At 39.1% G+C, this 23992-nt stretch overlaps 1 protein-coding gene across 2 annotated transcripts in view; it reads right to left on the minus strand.

The window, feature by feature from the left end:
• The window catches only part of IMPG1 (interphotoreceptor matrix proteoglycan 1), a 131650-nt gene that overhangs the window by 102889 nt on the left and 4769 nt on the right, over positions 1-23992 (minus strand). The window contains exon 2 of one of the 2 annotated variants that reach the window (XM_059400961.1): positions 4656-4889. The exons of the other annotated variant lie outside the window; for it this stretch is intronic. Coding sequence (XP_059256944.1) covers positions 4656-4889 — 234 coding nt within the window. The remainder of the gene's footprint in view (positions 1-4655; positions 4890-23992) is intronic. 2 annotated transcript variants of the gene reach the window in all.

A 23992-nucleotide genomic window follows, 5' to 3' on the forward strand; every position in this document is an offset into this window, starting at 1 on the left:
CTGAACCACTTTCTTACATCAGACACAAAATAAATTAATAAATTAAATTAAATTAAATAATAAAATAAATTAATAAATTAAAAATTGGTGAAAGACCTAAATGTGAGACAGGAAACCATCAAAATCCTAGAGAACAAAGGCAGTAACCTCTTTGACAATGGCCAGAGCAACTTCTTAGTAGATGCGTCTCCTGAGGCAAGGCAAACAAAATCATAAAAGGAACTATTGGGACTTAATCAAGATATAAAGCTTCTGCACAGCAAAGGAAACAATAGATAAAAAAAAAAAAAAAAAGGCACCTACAGAACCAGAGAAGATATTTGCAAGTGCCATATCTGATAGAGGGTTAGTACCCAAAATATATAAAGAACTTACAAAACTCAACACCCAAAAACAAATAATTCAATTTAAAAAATGGGCAAAAGATATGAAAAGACATTTTTCCAAAGAAGGCATGTGGCTGACTAAGAGGCACATGAAAAGATGTTCAACACCACTCATCATAAGGGAAAAGCAAATCAAAATTACAGTGAGATATCACCTCACGCATGTCAGAATGACTGAAATGAACAACATAGGAAACAACAGATGTTGGTGAGGATGTGGTAAGTGGAACCCTCTTGCACTGTTGGTGGGAAGGCAAATTCATACAGCCACTCTGGAAAACAGTATGGAGGTTCCTCAAAAACTTAAAAATAGAATTACCCTATGACCCATAATTGCAGTACTTGATATTTACCCAAAGGATATAAAAACACAGATTTGAAGGGGCACATGCACCCTGATGTTTATAACAGCATTATCAACAATAGCCAAACTATGGAGAGAGTCCAAATGTCCACTGACTGATGAATGGATGAAGAAGATATGGTATGTATATATATACATATATGTGTGTCTACACACACACACACACACACACACACACACACACATACACACACACAGGAATATTACTCAGCCATCAAAAAGAATGAAATCTTGCCATTTGTAAGGATATGGATGGAGGTAGAGTATAATATACAAAGTAAGTCAGAGAAGGACAAAACCATATCATTTCACTCATATGTGGAATTTAAGAAGTGAAACACATGAACATGGCAGGGGAAAGAGAGAGGCAAACTATAAGACAGACTCTTAACTGTAAAGAACAAACTGAGGGTTGCTGGAGGGAGGTTTTAAGGGGATGGTTTAAATGGTTTTAAGGTGATGGGTATTAAGGAGAGAACTTGTGTTGAGCACTGGGTATTATATGTAAGTGATGAAACACTACATTCTACTCCTGAAGCTACTACACCACATGTTAACCAACTGGAGTTTAACTTAAAAAAAAAAAAAAAAAAAAAAAAAAAGAAAGAAAGAAAAGGAAAAAAAAAAAGAATTATTTCCCTGGGGCATTGTCATTTATAGGGATTAAAATGTGAAAGATGAAACAGGGACCAGTAGTTTTTCTTTAGACTTTCTGAGGGGCAGGTTGTTTTGGTGACTGCTCTGATGTCATTTTTCTGACCTCTTAGCTTAGCACAAAGCAGGAGGTGTAGAAATTATCTGATTGGGAGAACAGGGTCACGAGCCCATGTCCCACCAGGAGAGTTCCCCCATCCTTACAAGAGAGCATCAAAAGAACCCTTGAAAGTTGAAGTATGAAAGGATCTCAGGTCTTAGAGGAGTCTGAAAACCTCTGAAAGCTGGGTTTTTCTAACCTTTTAACTTTCCTGTTATCTAACTTACATCACCATCCTTCCCTAAATCTACTGGGAGAGATTTCTGCATAGATTCTAGGGAAATCCTAGACCTTGCCTCTTTAGTCTTCCACTGTTGCTGGCCGATGTCTGAAATCTGACCAGAGTCTTAATCTTTTGGCTGAAAGCTATACTGTAGGCTATTTGGTAATGTGGGACGAACGCCAGGGAACATGCATCCTGGAGGCTGGCATGCCCTGGGATAATCACTCACACTTGTAAGGATTAGGTTAGACCAATGGTATGTAAAAATGTCTGCCACCAGGTTGGGTAAGCATTAGATGGAGAGATAACACACTGGAGTAGGAGTCAGAATGATGTGTTCTAACCCTGCTCTGCCACCAATGATGGCCCTGACTGAGCATGTTATCTCATTTTTAAAATTTCTGTTGTGGGGGTGTTTGCTAGATGTTCTCTAGACCAGTGCTTCTAGAACTTTAGAGTGCAAATGGATTACTTGGGGATCTTATTCAAATACAGATTCTGGAAGTAGATGTGATGGGGTTAAAGCAAGATCGCATTTCTAACAAGCAGCCAAATCCTGGTGATGCTGCTGGTCTCTGGACAACATACAGAGAAGCAGGAAGTAGGATGCCCTCTATCTTAAACTTTCTCTAAGGCATATATTAATGTGAAAGAAAGATGTAGCTTTTGGTATTGAGTTTGGGACAGGGGTGGAGGGAGAAAGAAGAAGAAGGAAGAAGAAGAGGAAGAGGAGGAGAGTGAGGGGAAGAGAGGGAGGGAGATAGAGAGGAATGGGGACTTGAAGGGAGTTTGCCTAGGGAGGAGAACAGGGTTCCCTTGGAAGGCTACCAGAAACAAGCTTGCCTGTCTTGAATTTGTGTTTTGGGATGAGTATGATTATGAGTCTACCATGAAGCTCAGCTCATTTTCATTTGTGTTGCTTTAAGCATTAGAGAAAGAAATATCTCAATATTCCATTTGATTTGATGAATGTGGAAGCTTTCTTTCCTAAGTTTGAAAGATGTCAAAAGATAATTTTGTAAAAGCAGCAACAAAAACAAGAAGTGTGTTACTCTGTGAAAGGAGCACCACTTTGTAGCTGGGTCTTATTTCTTGTTTCTTTGTGAACCAATTTGCTAGACTTAAGAAACCCATGCTGATGAATAGTAAAATTTCATATCACCCAGGGGCAACCATAAAGATAATGGACTGTTGTTCCTGTGGGTATAAAAACAGTGGTTTGTTTCATCCAGGAAAGCAAGAATGAAAAAGGTAAACCTAATCAAGAATAATGAATAAAATTCAGAGTTAAAAATTTGGTTGCAGCAATAAATAGCCTATTTCATAAATACCTGCGATGAATCCTATTTGTGAATGTCATAAAGCATTAGAAGTTATATGAAAATAGCAGTTGTGCTCATATTCTACGTGATGCATATGCTACATATTTCACTTCCATTCATGAACAAATAACGTGAAATTTACCAGCGTCATTATCTGATCAGTGTGTAGGCACATTCAAAATGAATAATTTACGCATTTATTGTCTTTTCTTTGCATTCCCAATGGCCTCTTTGCCTCCTGTATCCATCAATAAGCATTTACTCAGACACTGCTATGCAGAGGTGCCATGCTAGGACCTCAGAATAATAATATAGTGTGCTTCATTTTCTATAATTAGAGTTCTCCTTCTGACTGTGATCCAGCACTTGTCATTTGTCTGTGGGTGTGGCTTCTGTGAGAAAGCAAATGTCTCTTCCACATAAAATGAGACATATGAGGAACATAAGGCTTGATATTTTTGAGACTGTTACGTATGCCTCCAAAACCCAGCAAAAACTCCCAGACTAACTTAACCTTTGTATATTTTACAGATGGAGATACTCAAGAACTTTGTAGAACGTTGGTATCATGAGAGAGGTTCTCTGCTGTTGTAATTTGCAATACATTGCAGGCTAGAATTGAACTAGCACGTTATAGGTAATGGACTTAAAACAATAGAGCAGAGCAGGTTGTGTTTTTTGGATTGGAAAAAAATGATCTCCTGTGATGAAGGTGGACCTCAGCAAACCCTTCACCTTTCTGGTGTAAGATGAATTGAGTTTAGGCTTCCAGCTAGCTAAGATATTTTGCATTATTTGGAGCAACCTGGGGGATTTAATAGTATCTACTAACGATTGTATTTTGTTTTGTTTCCATTTAAAGAAGTCATGGTGACTTTCATCTGTAGTGAGTGAATGACAAGGATATCCGCTGATAGCTGTGGTGTGATTGAACTCCATAATGATTTCTGAGAAAGCCACAAGAATCCCGTTATGCTGACTTGGGGTGAAAACTGCACTGTAACTCTGCTGGAAATCACAGTAATTGTGTTGTAAATTCTGTTAACAACCCCTGCATTATATCTTGATAACCACTGTTAATTTGTGACTCCTCTGCACTTGGGTGTGTCACCAGGTTTCCAAACTTCAGACCTTTTTGCTGGATCAGCAATAAACAACTTAAACTCAACAAGAAGGGAGAGAGGATCTGGACTGTAATGTGGCTTTTGAAAAATGAAATCTTAAGTCATAAATCAACTTGCTCAGATTCCTGACATTGCAATCATTCTGTGCTTCTCACTTCATAATAATAACATTAAAATTCAATATTGGGCTTTGGCAAAAATAAAACAAAGAGATAATACTCAGATGCTAAGACCTTCTGATGACTTGTTAAATGCCTAATGGTTCTATGTTGCATAGGACATTATTTCAAATGTAAAGCAGGTATCTACCGTAGTTTTGAATGTCTACTACTCATTGCTCTCAGATTAGTTGACTGATTTTTATAACCCTTGTGACTAAATAATAGATTTGGGAAATTTGGGGCTAAAGACAACGTATGGATGAGTGAAAGGAAAAAGATAAAAAGAAAGAGAGGCTAAACAGTTTCCATCTCTTTCCTTACCTCTCAATCTATAATAAGCTTGAAGACTGGCTAAAATCTGTTTCATGGATTCCTGTGGACAGACTTTAACCCCAGTTGGGAAAAATGTTGACCTTTTTGTTCGATGCTTGGCCAAATCGAATATTCGTTTCATGGTTGACACTTTGTACATTTTTGCAGTACTTTCGGTTGTTTCGATTCTTGGGGCATTGTCTATGTCTTTAGTTTCAGAATGGTATATTTTAATGGAGAGATCTGTAAAAGAAAGATTGATTTCCTGGTGAATATATACATTGATATATGTGAAACATACGATAAATGAATGAAATAAACTAAAAGTTATAATCCTCTGATTTATTCAAGTTCTACTTTCGTTCAACTGCCAAATTTCAGTGACGAGGCATTTTTAGAAATAAGGGAATAGCATAATGAGCTGATCAAGTGCATTTTTTTTAAACCAACATCTCAAATCATCTTCCTTTAGGAGCTGCCAAATATTGAAACCATTTCCCACACATCTCTAAAAATCACTCCCCACTTAGCACTCAAGCCTCCCAAGAGATGCCTCTTTTGATAGACATTATAATTCAAGTGGGGAATGAGAGCACATTGTGGTACCCAGAGGTACACTCTGGATGAGGAAGTGGAGTGCTTCTAGAAGCCTGGGGGGGAAATGCAACAAAACAATCTTCCTGTCTATTAGTGGCAGCCCTAGGATTTCTGTATGGTGGGGCTTAGAGGGCAGCACAGTGAAAGTGGGTTGGGGCAAGAACATGTGTTAGAGTTGACTTTACAGAGTGAGCAGGATATTTTATGGGGGGACGTTAAAGGAAAAATTAAGGGGCCTATGAAGAGATCAGGTTGGCAGAGGATTTCACTCCCTGAGCCATTTCATCCTGCTGGCATTGCTGTATCAATTAGGGTTAGGTCTAGGCTTCATTTTTAACTCTCTGGACCTTTCATAACAGTAACTTACATTCATTGAATATTTTCTTACTTTGAATTTCTCTCACATGTGTTATATTATTTCACAAAAGCTCTGCTATATTGATGAAACGGACACGATTTTTCTCAGTTTATCACATGGTAGGGTATACTGAGGCTTGGAGGTGTCAGAGCCTGTTAACAGTGGTCAGATCTCCATTCCTCCTGTCCTGTTTCACCTCTTTCCATTTATCTGTCTTCCGTTTAAGAAAGGAGTGACTGAGGAACAGTTGGGACTATTCACTATGGCCCCTTGAGATCCTAAGCTTGTGGCTTACTGAGACTTAGATTCCCACTCTGCTAAAGAAAGAAGGGCCTCAAACTCTAGTCTTCTGGCACAGACAAGGGAATCAAGCAGAAATACAAGAAGGTTAGCAGCTGCAGAGCAACTCAAGTCTTGCCACTAAGCATAAAAGTCCCTCCTTCTTTAGAGAGGGTGGACCAAGTCCTGAGGGAATACATACATATTCTCTGGCATTTTGAGGAGTCTTAGAGGACTCTGTCAATCTCGGACAGTGATAAATTCTTAGGACTCTCCAGGAAGAAAGGGAGCGTATGGATTACTTTGCTCATCCAGCTACACATCAAACCAATAAATCATAATCTCTGAGTGGAACGCAGCATCAGCAACTTTGGAAGGTCCCTAGGTAATTCTACATGCATGCAGGCTTGGGAAACCTCTGTTTTATGGATCTGTAAGGGCATTTCAGGTGAAGAGTCAAGACAACCCATTTCCAAAATGGCTTAAACAAAAAGGAAGTTATTGCATAGAAAGGAAAGCTAACAGTAAGGAATGCCTGGGGAAAGTGGAGCTCTATCTCTGCCTTTCTGCCCTTCTCCTTTCCTTTTTCAGTCCGCTCATGTGGTGACTTGATCTGTAGGCTGGCTTCCACCAAATTAAACTTGATTACCTTTGTTCATTTTGAAAAACAACCTTTCCCTAAAGTATGGCTGACTTACGCCTTATGTCCGGACCAACACCGGTTGCCAAGGGATACACCAATGCCACTGGTTTGAGTTGAATGATCACAGAGCAGGGGACTGGAATTACCCTGCGTGGCTCATTCTAACTGTGGAGGTGGCCAGTTTCCCCTGAGTTAGGCTGGCTGCATGGCAGACTGGAAGGTGCCCATTGAACACTGGCAAGTCCAAGTAAGGGGATAGGAGCTGAGTGTACAGCCATTAGTGCCCACTACAGTTAGCAAAATGGGAATTCTAGCTTAGGAATGTTAATTTTTAGTAAACTTTCAAGCACTCACAAGTTTCAGTGTAAGCCACAGAAAAGTTTTTGTAATTAAATTTCAAATACCACTAAGAATGGAAGAAAAAATGTGCATCCTTAGATAATCCTAGGCCTATCCGATAGAGTAAGCACAGACCATACTTCGGAAAACTGTGCTATCCATACATTCTGCACTTCTTTCTTCTTTCTTCTCACAGTGCCTATCACAATGCTGGTCCTGCTCTCCACTTTGTCACCCCCCCACAAAGCTCTGCCCTTTAGGGTTGGTTCTATTCTTACTTTTTTATGTTATGCTCTAGTAGAACTCTCTGAATGACTTGCTTTGGGAATAGTATTTACTTCCCCCTCCCCCCGGCTCTGGGAAGAATGTCCCTGTCCTGGCATTGTTTCTACTTGGATTCTTCAGGATCTTAACATTTTACTCATATCCAGGCTTTCTCACATAGATCTACTTGTTCTGGGCCTTTGGACTTCATTCTGTCAGGATAGGAATAGAAGGTGGTGAAAAAACTACAGATTTGCTCTGTGTCCCAGAGTCCTATGAGCTCTGACCTGTTCCCTTTTCCTTACCAGGGTCAATCTTCCCTATTCTCCACATGTCCAGTACACATAACTGGTGATCAACAATGAGGGTGAATTAGGATGAAGTGAGACTTGGTTTGCTTGGGATATCCTGGTTTATTGCAGCTATCCCTTCATTCTCAAATGTATCCTTGTTTGGAAAATGAATTATATGGACATTGAATTTTTAATATCTCCTGGCTAAGGGAGATCCATGACAAATTTTCTACAAGTGGTTGTCTGCCTCATAAAGGAAGCACCTCATTTCATTTTTAAAATCTCTACGTAGTAATTCTTTCTTTGAGATGAAAATTATCTTCTAGTAGCTTCCACCCATTAGTCCTATTTCTGCTCTCTGGAATACCAAAGGCCAAGTTCACAGTTCCTCCTGTTTCCCCTATGTTAAACATTTCTCTACTTTGGGTTAACCATCTTCCATCTTTCTCTGGCGTCCTTTTTCACATGAGTATCTGACACCTCAGCTCGTGTTCCTCTAAATTACATAGAGACAACTACAGGGGATTGCCTGTGATGATACTAATCACTTATGGATCAGAATCTTCTGCCTGCATCTTGACCCCAAGTCATCACTAGAAAAGAAGTAGGCAAAGTCTCTGAGAACAGGGACTAGGGTTACCTGGGTCCAAAAATATTTATAGAACTAGCCACACTTACAAAGTCTATCTTTCCCAAGGATTTCCAATCAAATAAATTCCAAATTTAAAGAACTGAAACATGGAATGCTACAGATTCCAAAGAAGTAAAAAGAGCTGACATTTATTGGAGCTAATGGAAGCAAGCTTTGGCAAAAACAATTAGATCATTAGATGTTATCCTCTGTCCTGCCTAAATAGTAATGTCGAAATTGAACTGAACTTTGATTCTCTGGATGTATTTTCATGTGTTTGATATTTTTACTTTATATAAGTATTTAGAAAGAGTAGGTAAAAGTTTGATGAGAATGAATTGATAGTTGAATGACCTGCTATAAAAAAGGAGCATACTTAATAGAAGATTAGAAAACCTTTTGAGGCTGAAAATACTTGACAAAACATGAGTCTAAGCTCTATGATGATGAATTGGCTGCCATCAACAGCTGTTTCTGGGTGAAGTTCAAAGTTACAAAGAAAAAGAAGGGCAAAGTGAGTTCAGAAAAAACAAACAAAAAACCCCTCTATTTTTTCCAGAGTACAAGAATATTAGAAAATTTAGTTAATTATAATATGTATTTGGACAAAAATAAATGCAATCGTACTATATCATATTATGGATTAATCACCAGGAAAACAATCCTAAGCCAATAGTTTTGGGAAATAGTCATATCACTGAATGAGGAAAAGAGAAAAATGGAAATTAATACATTTGCTTATTCAGAACTTCTAAATATAGGCAAGAGACAGTTAATATTCATTGCTTACTTTCTAAATTTAATTTAAATATGTTCATAATTTGTGAAAGAAAAATGTAATAGCAACAGAAATCATATGCTGCTCAACTAGTCAAAATGTTCTAATAGCACTAGTGGGGCACAGGGCCTTGGCTCTGTGACTCACCAGCTGCACAAGTTGGAAGCACTTGACCTGCCTGTGCCTCAGTTTCCTCCCCTGTAAAATGGTGAACGACAGTGCCTCTCTTACAGGGTTTCTGTGACATTAGTAAAGGAGTTACTGCTTGGGCAGCACTTAAAACACTGTTGCGCATAGGGTAAGCACTCAGTAAAAACTCCTTTATCCAACTGTCCATGCAGGCCACTTCCTGGTATCTGTCTTCCTTCTTTCCAGGCTCTTTCACGACCTTGTCCTCAGTCCTCAGACAAGACTATGCGCGTCCCCGAAGACTTCCTGTGCTTCCATGCTTTAATGCTCTTCTCATGTTTGTCTGTGCCTTCAAATTAGAGGGCTTCTCTTTTTCTTCTTCTTTCATGGGTCAGTTTCTAAGCTTTCTTTCCTTCCTACTAAGCTTTCTTAGAACCCACACTCAGAATTCATTCATTGATCCCTTGCATTGTTTTAGTGTGGCTCAGATCTCTACTAAATTACTGATTCCCCAGTGTTCATTAAATATCTACTATGTTTCAGCCCAGGATGGCATATAGTGGTAAATTAGATGGACAAATGTCATGAAATTTGTGTTGCTGTGCTTGCTTGAAGAATAATTTGTTGTAAATACATTTTCCCCTTTAGACTTCAAATACCTGAGTATTATGAGGTTGTCCCCTCCCCAGTTCACCTTGGTGCTTACCTAGTACAGGGTCTGGACAGGACACATACGCAGTATATATTCATCAAGTTAATTCATGAAAAATTCATGTAGAACTAGTAATGAGTCTTTTACAATATATGTATGAATTGGATTCATTAAAAAAACCATTAGGCCATAAAAATTAGTTTCCTATGTCCTGTTCACCTATATTATTGCAACCTCCTTTTAAATTTTTTTCTATAGGGTTTAATATCAGAGGCTTTGGACACAGCTATCTTATTAAAGATAATATCCCAAGTGAAAAGACAAAAGATTCCTTTGTGAATGAAAACCAAAAGAAGAGAAAGAAGATGAGTTATGCATATATTTTAGTAAAGTCAGCATTTCTAGATACTTTCAATTTATTCAAGAGTAAATAAATAATAAATGGAACCAATTAAAACCATGGATATCAATGGGAAATAATATTAATATTGCCTATCTCTTTAGGATGACAAGTCCTCAATTCCCTTGCCTCTCAATTATTGTAATTGAGAGGTAAAACCATAACCATGTTAAATTCAGCCCTCTTTCTCCTCCTCACTCGCACCCTTGTAGCTGAACATGGATGGAGAAAAACAACCATTTGGATTCACTTTCAATGTATAATACTTAACTAGGATCATACTAAGTTTCCTTGGTCCACTGAGTTTCTCACTCTCTGGGAGAACTGCATACAACTTTTCTCAGATTTCCTGCACTTCTTGCCAATTCTCACTTTCAGCTGATGACCTTGTTCCACATTTTATTAAGAATAAGAGGAGCAAGAAGAGGATTTGATCGGTGTTCAGCACTGCATCTGCTCACTGACTGCATCCGAGTTTATACACTCTGCTTTCCCTCCCGTGACTGCTTGATGAGCAGTGCGCTCCTACTCAAGGCCTATTCATTCACTTATGCACTGGATCCTACCTTTTTCTTTTTTCTTTTTCCTTTTTTTAACCTCTTGAGGACATTCTTTCAGAAACTCTTCTATCTTTTGCCCACATCATTATTTCCCTTCTTTATGCTGGATTATTCCTAGTGGCCTATAAACATGCTATTACTTTTCCCTTCTTCTTAAAGGATTCTCTTGATACTGTTTCCTCTCCAGCTATTGGCCCATTTTTCCCCATTCCCACTGCAAAATTCTTTGAACAATCTTTACCTGAAACAAAGCAAGGTGCTATTTGGGTGAGGATTCCTCTGATACTACATGTAAAGCTATCAACATATCCCCTTGTATTTTCTTCTCTCTTTTCCTCCATTCCTGTGTGTGTGTATTTAATTGATTAATTAATTAATTAAATTTCTTTTCAGCGTAACAGAATTCATTGTTTATCCACCACACCCAGTGCTCCATGCCATATGTGCCCTCTATAATACCCACCACCCGGCTCCCCCAACCTCCCAACCCCTGCCCCTTCAAAACCCTCAGATTGTTTTTCAGAGTCCACAGGCTCTCATGGTTCATCTCCCCTTCCAATTTCCCTCTACTCCCTTCTCTCCATCTCCCCATGTCCTCCATGTTATTTGTTATGCTCCACAAATAAGTGAAACCATATGATAATTGACTCTCTCTGCTTGACTTATTTCACTCAGCATAATCTCTTCCAGTCCCGTCCATGTTGCTACAAAAGCTGGGTATTCATCCTTTCTCATGGAAGCATAATACTCCACAGTGTATATGGACCACATCTTCCTTATCCATTCATCTGTTGAAGGCCATCTTGGTTCTTTCCACAGTTTGGCGACCGTGGCCATTGTTGCTATAAACATTGGAGTACAGATAGCCCTTCTTTTCACTACATCTGTATCTTTGGGGTAAATACCCAGTAGTGCAATTACAGGGTCATAGGGAAGCTCTATTTTTAATTTCTTAAGGAATCTCCACACTGTTCTCTAAAGTGGCTGCACCAACTTGCATTCCCACCAACAGTGTAAGAGGGTTCCCCCCCATTCCTTTTTTATTTGGAGGTTTGCAATGTGCTCATAGAGCCTGGTATATCCGACCTGCTGATGTATTACTTCACCAGAAGGTGTCACTATGTAACATAAAATATGCCGAAAACTCTTGGAAAATAAACTCTGTTTGGAATTGTAGATGTTGAGTACTGGCTTTTGTTGATGGCGGTGATTTTTCAGCAAAACAGATCATTTGAGGAAGGTCTGAGACAGCAATGGTGGAATGGACTACCAACAGATTGGGAGGTTCTCATGAGAGGTGTGGCAAAAATATTTAGGTGTGCAGGAAGGAAGACAACATGTCCATGGGCAGAGCACCCTCTAGCAGGCTAAGAAAAGTGGTCAACACTGACGGTTTAAACTGGTGAGGGTCTTTTCTTTTCTTTTTTTTTTTTTTCTTTAGCCACTCTCCCCTGGAGTTAACCCAAATCCTGCAACTTGGTATAGCTATGACAAGTTTGGAAATTTTCATGTATCTAGAAAAGGAATTTAATTCAACAAACACTGAATTCAAATACTAAATTAAAATATGACTTTATCCTAAGGAAAAGTCAAATCTGTCCAAGGGTAGGGTGGCAAAAGCCTCTGAAATACCGGGCTTTTGATTCTTCATTTATTGTTTTAAAATTAAATTGCCTAAGCACATCTACTAGCTAATGTGAAGGCTAGCCCTTCATTCCAAAGTATCTTTTCCACTCTAGGTTCTAGGCTGGTGGCCATATGGCCTTGATGTTAGCATTCATCCTGGAAGCCCTGATAGTCCACACCATCTCCGTCAAATCATTTTTTTTCCTTCCTATACCAAAGTTGGCTTCCAGTTTTAGGCTGCTTATGAAGTTTCCATTTCATGGCTCAGCTTTGCCCATGAATCAGTCTCTTTCTTGGTTATATATTCAAGTGGATCCTTAACCATCCTGTTTGGACCACTCCTCACTAAACTCACTTCTAGAGAGAGATTTTCCAGCCATCTAATCCTGCAGCTTCACAATATAGAATTACATACACACATTGTGACAATAAAACAGACAACAGGAAAGGAAGGAATGGGGCTTTTATGGCAGCACTGTTATGAGAGCAACAGTCACTGGTATAAGCACTTAGCAAACCCATTATGTTTCCTAAGGGAAAAGGCTGCAATGCCTTAATGAATGAATTAACAGAAGTAGAGAGAAAAGTTACTGGAATTCCTATAGAACAAAAACTTCCATTCGAAGAACAGAATTCCACAGAGAGAAAGTAGATAACATTCCAGGATCAAATCAATGACTGGAAATTTTCAAAAATAATAATTCAATCTTGCATAAACTTCCTGACCTTACCAAAAATGAGTGGGGGGGGGGTTATGGCCTTTATGCAAGTGCTCAGCTTCTTTGTGATCAAATATATTCCTGTCTACCTACTACCTTAGAAGAAATGTTTGATTACACACTTGAGAAATTTTCCAATGAGCAAGGACAAGATGTACATTGTGCTTAACACACCTGAATATGCCTCAAAACTTGTACAGATATACTGAATGCCTTGTTTAATGTTTTTCCAAAAAGTTGCATGGATTTTAAGCATACTGTTTTCTACACGATCAAGTGAGAAACACAGGAGGTTCTACATCTTGTTTTCCCACCTTTCTTCCTACATGTGTTCCCATTAAATTTCTATAATACCACCCCCTCCTAGTAAAAATATGTTGGAATAAATGATAGAGAAGATAATCATAGAAATGAAGGAAATGTCCAGTGATTTTCCTTAATGAAATAGGAAGTGAATAAACTCTTTGAATAGTCAGCATACAGATCGATTGACTGTCAACGATGCATGGGTTTCTCTCTCTGAAGCTTTTGAAACTAGGATGCCATCACAGCCTTCCTTACCTTCAAAACGCATTTGTTCAGCAACATCACACTCTATGAGAATGGTGATCAGTGGTCCCTTGTCTCAAAGAATTAGAGCAGTTGCATTATCTTTTTCCTCATTGCAAAATCAGGTTTAGCCATTATATTTGGTATGTCAGAACAAAAAGGGTCAGCACCTTGGAAAACCATTATAAGAAATAAAGGTTGCTAATTCCTATTTTCTTTTTTTGATTTTTAAAATATTTTATTTATTTATTTTTGGGGGGGGGGGGGGGGGGGGAGGAGGGGGGGGGGGGGGGGGGGGGGGAGGGGCACGGGAGACAGAGAAGCAGACTCCCTGCTGAGCAGGGAGCCCAACACGGGGCTCAACCCCAGGACCCTGAGATCATGACCTGAGCCAAAGGTAGACACTTAATGACTGAGCCACCCATGCACCCGAATTCCTATTTTCTTTTTTTTTTTTTTAAAGATTTTATTTATTTATTTGACAGAGAGAGATCACAAGTAGATGGAGAGGCAGGCAGAGAGAGAGAAAGGGAAGCAGGCTCCCTGCTGAGCAGAGAGCCCGATGCGGGACTCGATCCCAGGACTCTGAGATCATGACCTGAGCCGAAGGCAGCGGCTTAACCCACTGAGCCACCCAGGCGCCCCTCGAATTCCTATTTTCTAGTCTTTCTTTCTATACCTTAAGTATTGAGCTCCTTCTCTACCTCATTGCATTGAAAAAACAAAAAACAAAAACCAAAAAATCCCCTCATCTTATAGGTGAGGTACTGACCTCATCTGAGAAATTCGTTGAGGTACAGAATTGCATTTCTTGTTGAGGGCACATGCAACTTGGTGAGTGGGCAGGAACAGGACAGAAGTAAGCAAGAGAAAGGGGGTGTCTCTTTTGTGTGTCCAGAGGGGGTAACCTCTGAATAGGTGGAATCATAAGTTTTTCAGGTGTGGTGTCAGGAGTGTAGGGGCAGGGGTCCAGCAGGGCCATGTGCTCAACTATATTTGGAACAGAAATGTGTGCTAATTCCTCCATCCCTTCATGGGGAGAGAGAGGAGGGCATATGGAGAAGGAGAGGAGAATCAAAGATGACTGGCCTCTCTGTCTGGGAGAGGAGAGAAACCCAATGGAAGTACTTGTCATAGGGTAGTGTGAAGATCTCACACTGCTGCTTTCATCTAACACATGGCATCGCTTCATAATGGGCGATGGCTGAGGTCCATGCGCAGCCACTGCCGGTTCCAGGGCCTTGTTCCTGCTGTGATTCCAGAACCACAGGAATGCCCTTGACTCTCAAGTGTTCTCAAGGTACATTGTATGGGGTCACACAGATTGTGGGAAACTGCAGGATCAACACATTGCCTCTGCACGGAGTGCTACATTTTCTTGAGAATTTAAGCAGGAAAGTTTAAAATGTTAAGGATTATAAATGAATTTCATGTGAGTACATAAGCAAAATTAGCAAAATCCTTTCTCCCCCAAATAAGCCAGTCTTGAAAGTTTGAAAAGTAGGATATTTCTATAAAAGCTGCAGTTAACTGTAAAGTATATTATTTTGAAAAACTGGTGAGTGGAGCTGGTTGAGTGCCGAGGTCAGGTAAACAGGATGTGAAACTGAGGTGAGAACAGTTATGTTCAAGTTGTTCGCCAGCCTAGCTGGGGCTTATTTTGAGGAGCTAAAAAGGAAGCCAGCAGTGTTTTCTCTAGCAACTGGATTTTTAGTACCCCTCAAATCATTCTGGGTAGGCAGCTTCCTTCTCTCTATACAAGTGGGGCCAATTCCCTTAAGTTGCTTTTAATCTTCTCATCCTTACATTAACTTAAATCCTATTAATTTTTTTCCTTTCTTCTGCTTCCCAGTTTTTAATACATCATGGATACTTTTTTGACACCATCTCCATAGGTTTCAGAATCCTTCCAGAGTTTAAATAAACACACAGGTTATGGATAAGAGAATCCAAATGGAATATTACCAGTAAATCTGATATGTGGTTGACCAGTTGCAATTGTACCTCAGAAATGTATGGGACATTATAGTTTAGAGCATTTTTTGAGCGTAGCTTGACACAAATGTTCGGTGGTATGGAAAACAAATGGTTATGCTTGAACAGTACCAGGTAATTCTTAAGCCAGAGACAGTCCATGATGAGTTCATGATCTGCTTAGTAGTGGATTAAGAAGACAAGTGATAGGAATTCACAGAGAACTACCAAGAGCCTACAGAAAAAAAAAATTCTCCAAAATTCAGGAAAAAAGAAAGTAAGAATGTGGATTTGTTTATGGGACACATTAAATGACATGTGCCAAATACCCACTTTTCTTCTGGTTCCAGCTGTGCGGGGATGCTGGACCATGGAGTATCTCTCTCCCTGTGATTCCATGGGTGCTATATAGTTGGAACATATGATGCCTACAGAACTCATATTAGAATTAGCTGTAATTTATCTCAGCATCTCTATATTCTAATTCTTATTGCTGCTTGTGATTCTGATACTGCAAACCATGAAAGACAATATTCATCATTTTTAGTGCTTTCATGTAAGTCTGATCTTGGAGTATGTGGGAATTCTGAGTAGAGAGAATTGTATGTATAGCACTGGTGCATATATTTCCATAAACAAAAAACATTTTAACTACTCAAGAAGAACAGAGTTGGGGCAGGTTAAACAGAAATAGTTGTAAATCTCTGCTTGTTAGCTTTTTGATGCACAAAGACCCATCACAATTCATGTAGAGTAGCAAAGTAAACTTCATTTTGAATACCTGTGGGGCTAAAGTTATAGTAAGATAGTCCTGCCTTTTTGAGACACTTGCTAAACTTGGGCAATCACCTCTACATGTGTCAGATTTCTAACCTATAAAGGGTATGATAATAATTCCAATACCATAGTTTTGGATTAATACTTGCATGCTATGGTTTTGTTTTGTTTTGAAGACTAAATGACAAAATGTCAAGAGTTTTACAGAAGGCCTGGCACATTGCTTTATTTATTTATTTGACAGAGAAAAAGATCACAAGTAGGCATAGAGGCAGGCAGAGAGAGAGGGGGAAGCAAGCTCCCTGCTGAACAGAGAGCCCGATGTGGGGATCAATCCCAAGACCCTGGGATCATGACCTGAGCTGAAAGCAGAGGCTTTAACCCACTGAGCCACCCAGGTGCCCCAGCCTGGCACATTGTTAACTGTTACTATGATCTGGTACCATTCTATTCTGAGGCTTAAGGCTAGGAACAGGATAGGAATAGAATCACCTGACTTACCAAATAAAATACAAGACATCCAGGCAAACTTGAATTTCAGATGAACAGCTAATAATTTTTTTAGTTTAAGTATATTCCATGTAACATTTGGACACATTAAATGCAAATGGACAAAATGTTCCTGTTAAAAGACAGAGATTGTCATACTGCATTGAAAAAAAAATTCACTATATGCTGTTTTCGGAGACATATATAAATAGGAAGAGAAGTTGAAATTAAAAGGATAGAAAAAGTTATAATTTGCAAACACCAACCAAAGGAAAGTTGGTGTAGCTATATCAATATCGAATGAAGTCAGAGCTGTGCGGGTAAATGTTTAATAACCAGCTCTTGGGGGTGGATGAGAAGGCTTGATTTGTGGCATTTGCTAATTTCCATGTGTCAGTATTCCCTCATGGCTGATTTCAAGCCACCAGTGTGACATTACCAAATACTAACTTGTGAAGAGATGTGCACAATTGGCTCCTGCAAGTTAGTATGAGTCAGTTTCAGTACACCAGTGGACAAAGTTTCTTATTTGCCAGAAGGTATTAGAAAGAAGATAGTTTAAATGATAGAAGTTCAAAAGTCATCAGAAAGGGTACCTGGGTGGCTCAGTGGGTTAAAGCCTCTGTCTTCAGCTCAGGTCATGATCCCAAGGTCCTGGGATTGAGCCCTGCATCCAGCTCTCTGCTAGGCAGGGAGCCTGCTTTCCCTCCCAACCGCTCCCCCCCACCTGCCTCTCTGCATATTTGTGATCTGTCAAACTAATAAATTAAAAAATCTTAAGAAAAATAAAAAAAATTTTTAAAAAGTCATCAGAAGGAGGTAACAAGTCAAGATTTTTTGTACTTAATATTATAACTTCAAAATATTTAAAGCAAAAGTTGACAGGCTAATAACGAAAGTTAATGAAATCAACAATAATAGCAGGTGAATTTTAAGGATCTTTCTTCAGCAATTGATAGAAAAAGCATATAAACTCAGTAAGAATATAGATGATTGAAAATATAGTTAAATTTGACCTAATAGACATGTATAGAACAGTACAAAATAAAAATATTAAGTATTATAAAACACGTTATATTTATAATATAAAATATCCTTTTTTTCAAACACAGGGAGAATTTATGCAAATATTGGCTATATATTGAACTATAATGCAGGTGCATTATGTTCTCGGACAACAGAGAAGTAAACTAAAAATCAGTTGTAAAAAAACAACTGAAAAATCACATATTTGGAAACTAAAAAAAAAAAATCCTTATAAAAAACTGTTATATCAGAGAACTAATGCCACATATTAGAAATATTTCTAGCAATGATAAACAAGTTTAAGGCACAAAAGAATTCTTTTTAAGATCAATAATAAGGTAAGGATATGTGCAATCATCATTTGTCTTTAATGTACTAGATAGCATCAAGGATAGTAAGAAAATATAAAAAAATAAAAGATACAAAGACCCATAAAGAAAAACTCAAATTTTCTTTTTTTCATGATTAAAAAATTTTTAATTATGTTAAAAAATTCTTAACTCCAAAGAACTACTAGTGAATTTTCAGAATTAAGATTGCTCAGCAAAGCTAAGCTAAAACCAATCATTTTTTACATAGAAAAAGTAATAAGAATGCCATTAACACGATCACAATTAATATAAAGTAGCTAGGGATAAATCCAATATATGTAATTCCTTTAATAAAGTAATCATGCAACTTTATTGTAAGGTAGTAATAAAAGGAGAGATATTCCATGCTCTTGGATAGGAAGCCTTAACATTACAAAGGTATCAATTCTCCCCATATTGATCTACAGAGTCAATACCATTTCAACTGTGTTTAGTAAGTGTTTTGTAGAACTTGGTGAGCTAATTTTAGAATCTTATGGAAGAATGGGGGGGTCAAGAATAGCTTAGACACTCCTGTAGAAAGTGAACAAAGCCAGAGAAACATGGTTATATCATAATATAAGTTTGTGATAATTAAATCAATGTGGTATTGGCTCAGGGATAATAAAATGGACAAAAACTATGTTCATGACAGGAGGGACATCACACAGCAGAGAGGAAAGCAGAAACTACTCAGTAAATGATGCTAAAACAATTAATTACCCACATTAAAAAAAAGATAATGTCTTCCTACTTCCTGTACACACACACACCCCCACACACATGCACAATCAATTTTAGTATGAAAAGTAAAACTTTACAACTTGCATAAGACAATAGAGAAGAATATTTTCATGGCTTTAAGCTAGGGAAGGTTTTAAGTAGGACAGAAAATGAAGTTAAAGGATGAAGTTGAAGGATGATATATTCAACTATGTTAAAATAAAGAATGTCAGCTCATCAGAGGTTACCATTAAGAAATTAACAAGACAGGCTACAAACTGGAAAAAGGTTTCTGAAGGGTACATAACTACAGATGGACTAATATTCACTTTTATTTATTTATTTAAAAGATTTTATTTATTTGACAGAGATCACAAGTAGGCAGAGATGCAGGCAGAGAGAGAAGGGGAAGCAGGCTCCCCACCATGCAGAGGGCCTGAGATGTGGGGCTCGATCCCAGGACTCTGGGATCATGACCTGAGCTGAAGGCAGACGCTTAACCACTGAGCCACCCAGGCACCCTCCTAATTTTTACTTTTAAGAACTGCTCTAAATCAGTAAGAAAAGACATACATGCCAAAGAAAAAATGCGTAAAATTCTTTAAACATTTTCTAGAAAAGGAAAAAATATATGAAAAGATACTGAAACTCATTACCATGGAAGGAAATACAAAATAAAACAACAATGAGATACGATTTCACTATGATTTCTCCCCCCACCCCCCCAAACAGTCAGGCAGTACCAATACGAAGTGTGTTTGAGCATTTGGAACAAAATTCTCACTGAAAATGGCACAAACATTTAGGAAAACAGTTTGGTGTCACCTGGTAAAATTGAAAGCATGCATACCTCACAACACCACAATCACTCTCCTACTTAGAACAGAGACAGAGAGGGGCACCTGGGAGCCTCAGTAGGTTAAGCGTCTGCCTTCAGCTCAGGTGGTCCTGGATTGAGCTCCATGGTTTTCCTTCTCCCTCTGCCTGCTGCTCCCCCTGCTTGTTCTCACTCTCTTTCTGTCAAATAAATCAATAAAATCTTGAGGAAAAAAAAAAGAGAGAGAGAGAGAGAGAATGAGAGTCCTAGACTCTGGAGAGACTCTGCCTCCTGTTTGCACCAGCAGACACACAGAGAAGTGTAAAACAGCAAAGTCCACGGACAGAATAACGGCTGGAGGTGGTGCATCCCTACAAGGCAATAGTGTGTCTCAGATGCCTCTCCCGTACCATCTCAAACCCTCTTAGCCTCACCACTTTCTCAGACCAGCTTTTAGCTCTTCATAAGTTCTGAAGCACTGCAGGAGACACAGCCTACAGCTCTTGGCTGTTGTTTCATAGTTGTTTCATGGCATTTTTCCCTCCTGCCCCAGAGTTTTCTGTTGCTGCTGAGGTATGAGAAGCACCAGGACCCCCAACAGCCCATAAATGTGCACATATATAGGGTTCAGGAAACTGCAGAGAAGTTAATCTTCTTTGGGGCACACTTTTTTTTTTTTTTAAGATTTTATGTATTTATTTGACAGAGAGACTGAGAGCATGAGAGGGGAGAAGGTCAGAGGAAGAAGCGGACTCCTTGCCAAGCAGGGAGCCCGATGAGGGACTCGATCCTGGGACTCTGGGATCATGACCTGAGCTGAAGGCAGTCGCTTAACCAACTGAGCCACCCAGGCGCCCTGAGGCACACTTTTGAGATCTCTTATCAATTCTTTTCCATTTCCCTCCAGGATCCCACCCTGAAAAAGCACTCTGGAAGGAAGAGGAACAAGTAAACTTTTGTCTCAGGTCTGCTAAATGCAACAATGTGGATGAATCTTAAAAACATACTGTTGAGCCAGAGAACTGTCTTAGGAGAGAACACATACAGAATGATGTTATTTATATTAAAATCACAAAACCAAATCGTATTATTTAGATAAATACACCTATACCTGGAAACACTAATGACAGGCAATGATGTGATTAACACAAAATTCATGACCATGACTACCTTTGGCACAGAGCAAAGAAAGGGGCAGAGACCCTGGCAGAGCTAACCGGGAACTTATAAGATACGATCAATGGTTTATTATTTAATCTGGGATATGAGCATTTTATTATTATTCTCTAAATATCACAGATATGTTTTGTATACTCTTGATGTACATTTCCCAAGTAAGGAGATCTACAGAAGCAATGCATCTAGCCTGGCAGAACTCAAGCAGTCCCTAAGAGTTCAGCTGGAAAGGAAGGTGGAGGCCAGATCATAAGGACCCTCAAGTGAAATTATTGGACTTGATTCTGGAGGCATGGAGGGGGCTTTGGAAGTTCTGTTCTTTACTGTTTCCGCGCCAAGCAGTGAATGTGGTAAACAATGAGCTAGTTCAAGCTCAAGAAACAGGAGACAGTTCTGAGGTAGGTATTCACAAGATTTGTCACTGATTTGACTAGTTAGGTTTCATGGGTTTAGGAAATAGAGAAGTCAAAGGTCAGAACCTGAGAGAGGAAACAGTTATCCATTGCCCTGGCCAATGAGGATGAAGACGTCAAAGCTGGATTAAAGAAACACTGTGCGGAAGTTGTTAATGAGGGGTTGTGCTGAACGAGGCAAGCTCACAGGGGCTCCGGGCACCTAAAAGCCAAGTGTGCACGGTCACGTTAGACGCTGTCATGTTGGTAGATGCAAATCAGCCTTGATAGGAGCGTTGACAGCATGGACACTGACAAACTCTGTGAAGAAGAAACTGTTGCCAAACATTTATCAGCATACCATTTGATAGGATCTGGTGACTGGATATAAAGAGGAGGTTCTTATATGATCCCAAAATTTCCAACTCTAGAGATAGATGATGACAGCCTGCAATGGACAGAAGCATAGTGGATCATGCCAGAAAGGGGGTGGGTGCTGATGATATGACTGAGAACAAATGGACGTGGGCCCTACCCTCACGAAGCATTTAATCTATGTTTAACAGTGTGCATTAGAATGCTCCGTGTAGCTTTTAAAAAAATACATATTCCTGTAACCTATCTATGCCCTAAATTTTTTAAAAAAATTATTTATTTGACAGAAGGAGAGACACAGCGAGAAAGGGCACACAAGCAGGGGGACTGGGAGAGGGAGAACAGGCTTCCCGCGGAGGAGGGAGCCTGATGTGGGCGGCTCGATGGGGCTCGAACCCAGGACCCTGGGATCATGATCTGAGCCAAAGGCAGATGCCCAGTGACTGAGCCACCTAGGTGCCCCTGCCCTAATTTTGTAGAACGGTTAAAAAAAAAAAAAAAAAAAGAAACATAGCGGAGGGAATGATTACCCAAACCACTCTATCAGCCCTATTAAATAATGAGACCACTCCCTCCAAACTACCAACATATTTATGATAAAATATTTACCAAAGAAAGGAAGATTAAAACAAACTCCCTGGTGGCTCATAATATAATGAACCGTATATCACATCTTCCCAGAAGGGCAATAAATCATGCTTCTCCAACCTGGCTACAAATTGCCTGGCTAGCTTTAACAATTATTCAGCTTGGGTCCCACCCAGACAAATTAAAATCGGAATCTTCAAAGCTGGAGCCCCAGCACCGGTGTTTTTACCAATGTTGAGAAATGTTGCATTAAATTCTTTAGGCTGGGAAAATGAAACCAATGGAAAGGAGACTGGCAGAGTAAAGCTGCAGGCAAAGTGGTTGAAAATGGAGTTAAAGTCATAGGTAGATAGAAATAACATTAGCAAAAATATGAAATATTTTTATTCTCTTTGAAACAACAGAACGTGAGAAGAGTTTGGATATAGATTGAAAGTTTGAAGTAGAAAAAAGGAGATATCAGATGACTTCAGTCTTTTCAGTATGTAGGAGTAAGTCATCATAGTCCTCTAGTATCCAGCATTTATCGAGCAATTTTATAGTAGATGCCTCACAAAGAGCTTCATAAACATTACTTCACTTATCTTCATCACACTATATGGGTGAGACACTGATACTATTATTCCGATTTTATAGATATGAAACCACAAACTGGAGATACGGACGAGATTGAGCAATTTGCTAAGGTCACTTAACTAGTCACAGAGCTGATCTGTACAACTGCGTTCTGTGTTGAATGCAGTCCTGTGAAAGCCTTAAAGCCTTCCTCTTGACTGTGCCATTATGTGAATGAGGGAGAATCAGGCTGCTGGCTTGAGGAGAGAGAGAGGTTTGGAAATTGGACTCAGAGATGAGTAGAGCTGTGGACTGGTTTGGAGGGCCCGACTAGGGTTATGGTGCATGAATTTGTTTCGTGTAAGCACTTTATTTTGGATTCTCTAAAACATCTGGCAGCTCAGAAATGAGAGTGGACAAAGTGAAAGCTAAATTTACCCAGAGTGAGATTAACCAAGCAAATAGGGCAGAAGATCAAGGAGTGAGGTTTATATTGTACTGTCAAGATGAGTGTTGAGGAAAGCTGAGGAGTGGCCTCCAGCACCTAGGATTAATGAGTAGGACACTGAGGCCTAGATGGGCTACACAAGTGGAGGAACTGGGAGAAGCTGAGGGACTGGGATGTTTTGATGAGACTAAAACTCAGATTCCATAAAAGGAAGAAAGAGAAATTATTAGAAAGGGATATTTCAGAATTGTTGATCTCTAGAGTTTGAAAATATTGTAAATCTGGAGGTTAAATTTCAGAGTTTTGATGGGGAAGTACCTTTGGTTTCAGAAGAGACTTTCTGAATGTGTCACATCACATCCATTAGGCCAAGTTCTGCTTTTAAATACATAATCATAAATAAGGCACTTAGTGCTAAACTTAGATTTTAATGGTGGGCATTTAAAAGGATACCATGAATAAATGACTCTATTTTGTTAAGGAGTTCAAAATGCCACACATTTTTCTTAATGAGTAACAAAACTCCTAAAATTATGCCTTCATTTTTAGGGTAGAGGATATGGCCTATGATCTCTCCTGTGTTCAGTCATGCAAACAGTCATACAACAGAAATGGCACAGAACCAGCAATCATCTGGTGTTAGAAGAGGAAAGTTGGCTTATGAATTAATAGTAAAATCCATATTAATTTCACTCATCATATTATATTGGACTGATTAATAGACTAAGCAGGTATAAGACAGGACTGGATACAGCTCAAATCCCAGTTTTGGTTCTAATCTTCTCATACTGAATGACTTTAGGAGCGTTACATAGTATTATTCTCTGCCCTGGGCTCCT

This window comes from Mustela nigripes, chromosome 5 (genome assembly GCF_022355385.1).
Source record: "Mustela nigripes isolate SB6536 chromosome 5, MUSNIG.SB6536, whole genome shotgun sequence".
NCBI lineage: Eukaryota > Metazoa > Chordata > Mammalia > Carnivora > Mustelidae > Mustela > Mustela nigripes.